The 9,692-nt window shown below is 31.7% G+C and overlaps 1 protein-coding gene across 1 annotated transcript; it reads left to right on the forward strand.

The window, feature by feature from the left end:
- Positions 1–2,829: 2,829 nt before the first annotated feature.
- On the forward strand, positions 2,830–8,875 carry TRIADDRAFT_22537 (uncharacterized protein; the record flags this gene model as incomplete). The annotated part of the gene is made up of 12 exons (XM_002110482.1): positions 2,830–2,866; positions 3,096–3,214; positions 6,190–6,320; positions 6,441–6,549; positions 6,712–6,759; positions 7,054–7,197; positions 7,315–7,400; positions 7,703–7,775; positions 7,888–8,040; positions 8,121–8,302; positions 8,567–8,647; positions 8,764–8,875. The coding sequence occupies 12 exons, from the start codon at positions 2,830–2,832 to the stop codon at positions 8,873–8,875; spliced, it is 1,275 nt and encodes a 424-aa protein (XP_002110518.1).
- Positions 8,876–9,692: the final 817 nt, after the last annotated feature.

Raw genomic sequence — 9,692 nt, forward strand, 5'->3', positions numbered from 1 at the left:
GGTAAACAATAACGCCGATGATAACAGGCTATTGAAACTCGATTGTTTCCCATAGTTATTAATTTGTCTGTCTTAGTTCTTCCAATCGTGGCTATTCTGCATGATTTCAATGCTAAATAATGGAGTGCCAAGAAAAATAGTATTAGTCAACGATGATGTTTTTGGATATTACAGCCAGTGGAGAGACATAGCATTTTGCAGTTGAAGAGCTTGAAAAGACTTCATTAAACTGTTTCTTTTAAAATCTTATTTGTAAGTCTTCAATTTTAATGAACAATTCATAAGACCTTGCAAAATAAAATATTAGTCTCTATTCAATCCGATGCTATTTAAAAAGAGGATTGACGATAATTTAGCGTTATGTTCTTTAGCAGTCACCGGTACCAAGACTTCAGTTTTGCATCAATATTACTATTCAAATAAAGGACAAGTAACCTTTCATGACAATAAACAGCAGCTTTTAGATTCAATACTTTAAAATAAGAAGTACTAATAAAAAATTTATTAATATTGTGGGGATGTTTTTATTGGAATCCTAGTACACGATAGATGATAGCGAATTACTTCACCATTTCCACCTTTATTTTGATAAATTAAAACCTAACAGACAATCTTTACTGCAGTCAGAATATTTTTACTCGCTAAATGATATTTCTAGCGAATTCTGATTAAACTCTAGGGCGATGTCAATGACTAGAACTTTAAATTCTTCACCATTCCTCCTCTATAAGAAATAGCATACGTCAATATAAACATTTTAGATAGGGTAATGACGAGTAAACATGCAGTAGTAAACTCGTACTACTACCACTGTAGTATTATCCAGCTCATATGAATATCGCTAATCGCTCTTTTTAATTATTCGGCCCAGCTAGAATTCATTTTCATCTCCTTCCAAAATTCTATATACTCATTCTAATTTTTCAGGCTAGTATAGCTTTGGCTAGAATTCATTTTCATCGACTTTCGCTATTCTTCGTACTCTTTTTAATTTTTAATCCTAACCTAGCTTCAGCTAGAATTCATTTTCATATGCTTTAAGTATTATTTATGCTCTGTCTAACGTTCAGCTTAGTCTAGCTTCAGCCAGAGTCCATTTTCATCTACGATCCGTGTTCTTCATACTCTTTCTGATTTTTCAGCCTAATCTAGCTTCATATAAAATTCATTTTCATCGACTTTCTGTATTTTTGATGCTCTTTCTAAACCTTCAGCCTAGTCTAGCTTCAGCTAGAATTCATTCTCATGGACTTTCAGTGTTGTTTATACAATTTTAAGTTCTTGGAATCACAATTTTAATCGATCGATTATCTCCTTTTATACTATTACCTTCGTCTCTAAATTGAAGCCAATAACCATTATTTCCATACCAATAGATCATTATTTTCAAGCCAATAGTCTATTGCAATGATAATAGATTATTCAGCGCTAAGAATTATCGGATTATAATTAACCTGCGCATCTCAAGGGGGTGCCCAGGTGGCCCAGCGGCTATCATCAAATGGAAGTTGTTATTGTTTGGTCGCTATAGAAACCAAGCGCTTATACAAAATCCTTCTCTCTCTGCACTTTCTACTATTGTTAATATTAAACCTTTTTTGTAATTTTGTCAACTCTAGTATTATCCTAGTGGAGAGGAAAGTATACATTAATCAGCTCGTAAAAGTTGACGATAATATTGATGTAAGAAAGCGCAACTAAGGAAAGACTGTTCTGCTGTTACAATCATCATTAAAAGCTACAATTACTTAATCGATTGGCCAGAAAGCAATCCATTAGTTGGAATAGAATATTACTTTATTTCGTTGTTGTCGAAAGATATCCACTACAATCTGTCATCCAAAATTTTAATGCAGTAGAGATCGATTGTTTAAGATTCTGTTCGTTCGACGGGATAATTTTAGGAGTTGAACTACGTCGAGATTGGACGACAACAAGGCATTGCAGTGTTAACTCGATAAGGTAATATTTCGACTCTATATTATATTAGCTGATAGATTATTTCTCAAGGTAGACATGAAGACAGAATAGCATAGATAATAATGGTATACGTAAATGATTAGTATCCACAATCGAGTCGAATAATATTCCACGGAAAACTATCCATAACGTCCTACCATTTCACACCAATCTTACTTTATATATTTAATCATCTAAAGAAATGAAATAATAAGTTACCAATTATTTTTTTGTTTTCTTTTTATTTTTCCATTAATGTTTTTATCCACTTTATGATTTTAGTTACGATTGAGCGATACTATTGCAAGAACTTATCGACTATACTCATATGGTGCTAGATAGAATTATCCATTTGCAGTAATACACGCTAACGTAGAACATAACTTTCTATCATGAGTAATGATGTCCGTAGTAGTGCTGTCAACGACGGCATAGAAGTTAGTTTACATGGAGAAAGCGATGTAGAAGCAAGTAAACATGATCATCTCGACGAAAATGGAGATATCGAATATAGTATTCATGGTGAGAGTGGATCAGAATCAAATAAGGATGTAAAAGAAAATAAACCTCAAGGAATAGCTAAAAAGAAACGTAGAATTCGCAAAGGGTGAGATTATCGCGATTAAGCACTTGATTACTATAGATTGGAATAAAGGTAGTTATTATTTTTTGGTGGTAACCTGCGGATCTCAGTCCCATTCTTTGATCATAGTATGAAACAAGTTATGTTTTTGTAGTGTAAGAGAAATGTTAGCATTGTTTTCTATTCTTGTAAGAAAAAAATTAGTTTACATTTAGTGGGTTGCTACTAGTGCACTTTCATCATCTTGTCAATTTACTTTCTTTATTCTATATCCTATTTTTAGTTGGATGGGGATTAATACTTCAGGATGCAAATATGATAGCGGTAAGTGTTTTCTATTATATATAAATGGAACCACAAAACAACTCTTGATATTACGTAGACTGCCATGCTGTACATCACCTATATAAATCCTGATACCGCATATGAAATTGAAAATTAAAACCAACTTTGTCAAACTTATCCATTCGACAATAAATTTATCTTGATTACTAATATCAATGATCAATTGAAAATTTCATTAATTATTCCTTTCCAACGATTAAAAATTTAGTACGTAGAGTAGCTCGTCGTTTCGGCTTGAAAGAAGTTGGCGAAGATGAAGATTGGTCGCTCTATTGGACTGATAGCTCAATCGCTCTGGAACGTGTTTTGGAAATGAAACGATATCAGGTAGCATAGATTTCTTAATCGCTTATGCAAGCCATTAACAGTTATTTCCATAACGATTACAGTTCTAAATGAATAGCTTAGGTGACCATCTTTATCCTATGTAGAATATAATTTACTCGCGCATATTGAATATTGGATTATTGCTCCAGCATAAACTGCTTCCAGCATCCCTCGATCGCATTTTATTTTCATTATTTAATTTACCTACACAATTTTAAAATTATCATCAGGATGTTACCGCCCATTTACTTTTTACAGAAGAGATATATGTAACAATCTAGCTCATCCTTCAGCCATTTCTAACCAAATTATTATGATTTTTAGCTTATCTTATTGTATTATTTCACCAGGAATTAAAGTAGAGCTAATTGCTTTCAGCATTATCGTCCATAGTACAGATTACATCTATTCCTATTTCAATTAAAATCATCGGACGTCATAGTATTAAATTGACGATAAGGAAATCGGTGATTCATATTACTTTAGTCTTTGAGGTATTTCCTATGCAGACAATTATATGTCGGTATGAATGTTCTAATTAACAGCTCATTTGTAGTCTGTTGTACATTTCGACGCCTTATTTCAGTTCAGTCTCCAATTCTCGGATGACAGCAAAAAAATGGAAAATCTTGGTACATCAATTATCTTTAATCTCATTTAATTGGTATAAAATCTCTTGTTTAAATGAGTCTGAAATCGAATTCATTTCGATTGCTATTCGATGATTGAGCATCGAGTGTAAAATAGAGCATATGCATTGGTGTAGAGGTAACCATCTTCAGATTGAGTGATTATATTGACTGCACTATTAGAAGATAAAGTATTTATAAGCTTAATGAACAGTAGAAAAAGCGTGATTTTTTAAAATATGGTTCCGCAACTAAATACATACCGGTATCTATCATCTAAATTAAAGATTATTATTGCACGCCGGTGGAATTTCTTGAAACATCATTTTATATATTTTTAACGTTATACTCGCATTTCCCCGATTGTTTTATTTCAAGATAAGTACAAAGCGATTTTACTGATTTGCTAATACGTGATGGTGATTTATTTTTAAGTCTGTAGTAAAAGGCTTTTATGTAACAATTTATCAGAATGTTAGCGACGTTGTAATAATGATAGTTGAGAGTAATGGGTACCGTATTATTTTAATTTAACATCAAAAGGAAAAACTTTGCCCCTAACTGTGAGATGAACAGTGTTTTTATTCTTTTCATGTATGTATTAAGACAGGGAAAATTGATTCCTCCATCTTGACAGAATGACCTTCACAGAACCAATATGAGATAAAATGTGCAGGGATTGCTATAGCAACGCCTTGCCCTCCTTTCTCAAATAATTATAATTAATAGTCTATCATAGTAATAATTACACATATCGAGATGGTAGAAATTCTCTAATTATCCCCAATAAGGGTAAATAATAGATGAAAGATTGAAGCAGAATAATTTGATATAGGAAGAGTAACATCAAAGGAATATTGCTGTCATTTTTCGGGAGTTTTAATCTCTGTAAATAAACTATTAAAATTAGGGTTCATTAAAGGCAAAGATCCTACAGACGTCATTGCTTTAATTGTTCATCTTATTACCATAATATCGGATTAATCTGTGAGTTAGGATGAAAAGATTAATGCGCTATTTTTTCTTTAATTATTTTTTTGTACTCTTCTGATCGAGTGAAGAGTTGATTGAATTTACTGTTTGCATCCTGATGTTCATTTTTTTGGCTTTAGATAGCCTATACCTCTTAGTAGCAAATTTATTATACATTAGTAGACTCTCCTATATATACCTATTTATCTAGTTTATCACTTTGGATAATATGCAATTGTTTGTGACAGATTTTGTAATACATTGATAGGTTTTAATATTTGAATTATATATCTATTTTATTAGTTGGAATAATCTTCATTGCTAACGACGAATTCATTACACGTTGTCAACCTTCGACTAGAATACAGTAGATGGTTGTATACTATCATAGAGCTACTGATAAATATATTCTGGGGGTTAGTAGTATGGTTCCATCCATTCCTAGAACCTTTTCAGCTTTGATTAATAAGCTAAAAATATTCTTAGGAATGTCTGCAACACTATTCATTAGTTCATATCGCCGGATTACTAGTATCTATATAATTCTTGAGATACCTGCAGTATCAATATAGATTTACTCTCTACTGAATTTACCTTATATATCGGAAGATTTTATACAGTATCGCAACTTTGTAATTGGATAAACAATTATGTATTACATTATACCCGCTAACAAGAATTGATCTCATCTACCTTTATGTAATAATAAAAGGTTTGTTAGTACATCGGCTAATTTTGAATTACTTATAATCCTGTGTTTGCGTCCTTAAAGATGTATCCCTTTCCTTTTAAGTATAATAGCAATAAAGAATAGAGAATGCCTAATTCTACGTTGTATTAAGTCAATCAACATTATTTTAGCATCAACTATCTCGGCTTTAACGGTGTATCTACAATTAGCTAAATAATGTAACTAGGTACAATAATTATATAATAAATATTGAAATATCATGATTGACTGACTGTAAATTAAAATTAACCTTATCCATTTATTGGGAAGAAATACTTTGGGATTTGGATAATGGTATTAAATTACAAAATCAATAACAGATATTATTGAAGAATTTTATAATTGATAACATATTAATGAATCGCCTATAGAACAGATCGTAGTCATCTAAATATTTTAAAATGCGGCAAATTATCACTTTTCGGGTTAGCTTATCTTTAAATTGACGTAGATAGGATAATAATTGGATAGATTATCAATCAATGCCACAAAAGATAATCATCTATCGATAACATCAATGACGTTGATTATTATTCCTGCCACTGATCAACATAACTTCTGCCATTTTATAGACTAGAATGATTATTTCTTGTGTATCGTCAATTGATAACCTGCTATGCTCTCTATTGATTGTTATGACGCAGAAAGTAAACCATTTTCCTGGAATGAGTGAAATCTGTCGGAAAGATTTATTGGTCCGAAATATGAATAGGCTATATAAATTGTTTCCTGAGGAATATAAAATTTATCCTCGATCTTGGTGTTTACCAGCAGAGTGAGTTTGCTATCGCTAATGTTTTATCGACAACCTGATGAATAAAGTATTACTTCTTTAGCGTATTACATTTGACTTACCATAGCGTTTAAAATTAATCAAGTTGATTACCGATTACAGTTACAGCGATTTAATGGCTTACTCTAGAAGTAAAAAGAACAAGACTTACATTATCAAACCGGAAAATAGCTGTCAAGGCAAAGGCATCTATTTGGTCAAGAATATTAAGGTATGCAAGAAAAAAGAGAAATATTAGGAATCAATCTTTTCTCATCTTGGCAATTTTCTTCACTTTACTCCGTGAAATACTCAATCTGATTTAATAGACATGATTAAAGCTGCCTTACTTATCCACTATATCTTATATGAAATCAATTTTCTTTTTTATCAGGATATTAAGCCCAATGAACATGCAGTCTGTCAGCGTTATATCTCAAAGGTAAAATGAAATCTTATAACCCTCAGCTGATCTTTTCTCAAGTTAGAATATCATAAATGAGTAGTTTAATCTTGATAATTGGCTAATTCTACATCATATGTAATGCTTTAGCCGGTTTTAGTAGTATTCTTGTAAAGATAAAGGAGTAATATGCTAACCGTTAAAATAGAAATTGGAGAATTATTTAAATGAATATCAGTTACGAGCACTTAATTATTGCTCTCAACCTTAATATAACTAAAATTAAAAGAAGTTGATCTATGTCTAAGAATATTATTTCCTGTTTTTAAATAGCCGATGTTACTAGATAGTTATAAATTTGATCTGCGTGTCTACGTTCTCGTTACGTCTTGTGATCCATTAAGAATATTCGTCTATGAAGATGGTTTAGTTCGTCTAGCTACAACTAAATATATTGATCCTACTACCAATAATGTGGTAAGGACTCTTTTAAATTTATTCACCTTACCGGCTTGATCAATAGTTCTATTATATTGTTTTTAAAATATGCATTGGCTAAAAATTTCAACTATGTATCGCTCTTGTATCATTTAGGATAATACCTATATGCATTTAACTAATTATGCCATCAACAAGAATAGCAAAGATTTCATTCGCGATGAGGAATCCGGTAGTAAAAGGTACATCAATTCATTCTCAATTTTTTAGAAAGTAAATAAGAATCTTTACCCACATCCAAATCTACAGAAAAATTAGAATTTGATAGAGTACCTTTTACCCACTCCGTGGTCTATGATTACTGTAAAACTCTTTACTTTTGAGCAAAAATGATGATAACATTTGAAAATTAACGCATTGACTTGAGCTGGAATTTATAAAAAATAGTCGACGATTCTTTCCTATCCGACAATCAGTAGTCAAAATTAAGTCTAGTGCATCTTTTATGTAACATCCAAGTGATGACATCCTATTTGTTCGATAGGAAACTGACAACGTTGAATAAATGGTTTAAGAATAATGGTTATGACGTGGATAAGATATGGAAGGATATCGAGGTAGAGCCTATACGAAAGCCTTTTTATATTCTTGCTGTTGGGTATTTTTGATCGTTTTTTCCAAAGCATGACTAATCATCTGCTTTTCATTAAATCTTTCTAAACACTTTAGGATATCATTATCAAAACTTTAATTACTGCTCATCCCATCCTCGTCCATAACTACAGAACTTGCTTTCCGAACCATAATAAGGGATGTGCTTGCTTTGAAATATTAGGCTTTGACGTAATCCTGGATAAGAAATTAAAACCATGGCTATTGGAAGTAAGTTCTATCGTAGCTATAAATGAAGTAGAATTCGATAGTAAGGTTGATTAATGGATGAACTCTCTCTAATTATCAAGGTTAATCATTCTCCCAGCTTTCATACGGATCATAAGCTGGATAAAGAAGTTAAAGAAGGTCTTTTATACGAAACACTTTGCCTGTTACAATTATCATCATCGGATAAACGAAAGTGCATTGAAGAAGATAAACGAAAAATCAAGGAACGTTTATTCAAAAAGCAAAGCAGCTTTGGAGCCAAGTAAGTCCTTCTTATTAGCAATTGATTTTTACTCTACTTCTACGGTAGTTGTAAGCAAGGTGTTATGAAATACATTTCCTTACTCTGCTATGGATAAGTGTTTAAAAATCTGATAATATAAGATAATTTAAATTGCTATGGACATAATTAGTTCAGTAAAGTAGCTGCTCACGCTTATGATATAGATGTATAAATAGTAATTATTTAAGTTTGATAAGAGTTCAATAATTATATATTTCTGACACGATATTTCTGATCGAATAGGCGAGAAGAAGCTGCCCAAAATTATGAAAAACAACAGAAAGTTTCTAAAGACTATGAAGATAAAAACTGCGTAGGATACAGGTAAATCTTGATCGATTAATCTAATTTTCATCCAATTAACAGAATGAAAAGTGCAAAAACAGTTTAATTAATTAATGGCATAGTTCATAATCGATCTTAATTCTTTATGTATTTAGGCGAATTTATCCTGAAGGTAATGTGGAAGAATATGAAAAATATTTTGTAGAAAGTGGCTCATTATTTCAAGAAACTGCTGCTTCACGATCAAGAAGAGAATTAGCCAAGTAAGTTTGATCCAATCTTTATTCTATATATTGATGTAAAATGAACGAAGATTTTAATTTGCTGATATTAGCAGTAAGATTAAAGCTTATTGCCTAAAACAGACTATTCTTACTAAATTATTCCTAGTCTATCTAAATGATGCGATGTAGTTTTCATTATAGCTTACTAACACAAGAATGGCAGAGTATTAATAAATTTATTTTTACACTGTCATCACAAAACACTTTAGGGCTCAACGGGAAGAAATCAGACAAAAACAAGCTGAATTAGAATCTTTCCGAAATAAGGGAAAAGGCCAAAAGATGCAACGATCATCCTCTATTTGCGATAGTAATTTAAGGCCTGAAAGTCCTGGCAATATTGTCCGTCCAATGAAGATGAAGCAAACTAAGAAACCCCCTGTTCGTCTCGAAAATCGAATTTCCAAATGCTTTAAAACGCCCGAGGTATATTTTAATCTACTCTACTCTATTTAAGGATCAGTATTTATGATGGTCTCTATTTAATTCCATTTAGGATATCGATAATGAGCCACTTCCTGAACCTGTAGATATAACTAAACCTATTGATATCGATGATGTTGAAGAAGCTGCTCGTATAGCTGTCTTGTCGCAACGAGATCATATTGTTCGAACCTCTGGAGTAGTTGAAGTAGTTCGAAGATTATTAGCTCATGTAGCTAATTCTAAAATCCATTTCCGCTCGATTGTAAGTTTTTTGAACTATTAGTATCTCAATTCTAGTGCCTAATAGGTTGAGATGGATAACGCTAAGGTTTTACCTAATAAAATTGGCTAACAAGTATTCTACTCTGTTTTAC

Source organism: Trichoplax adhaerens, genomic scaffold (assembly GCF_000150275.1).
Source record: "Trichoplax adhaerens TRIADscaffold_3 genomic scaffold, whole genome shotgun sequence".
Classification (NCBI taxonomy): domain Eukaryota; kingdom Metazoa; phylum Placozoa; class Uniplacotomia; order Trichoplacea; family Trichoplacidae; genus Trichoplax; species Trichoplax adhaerens.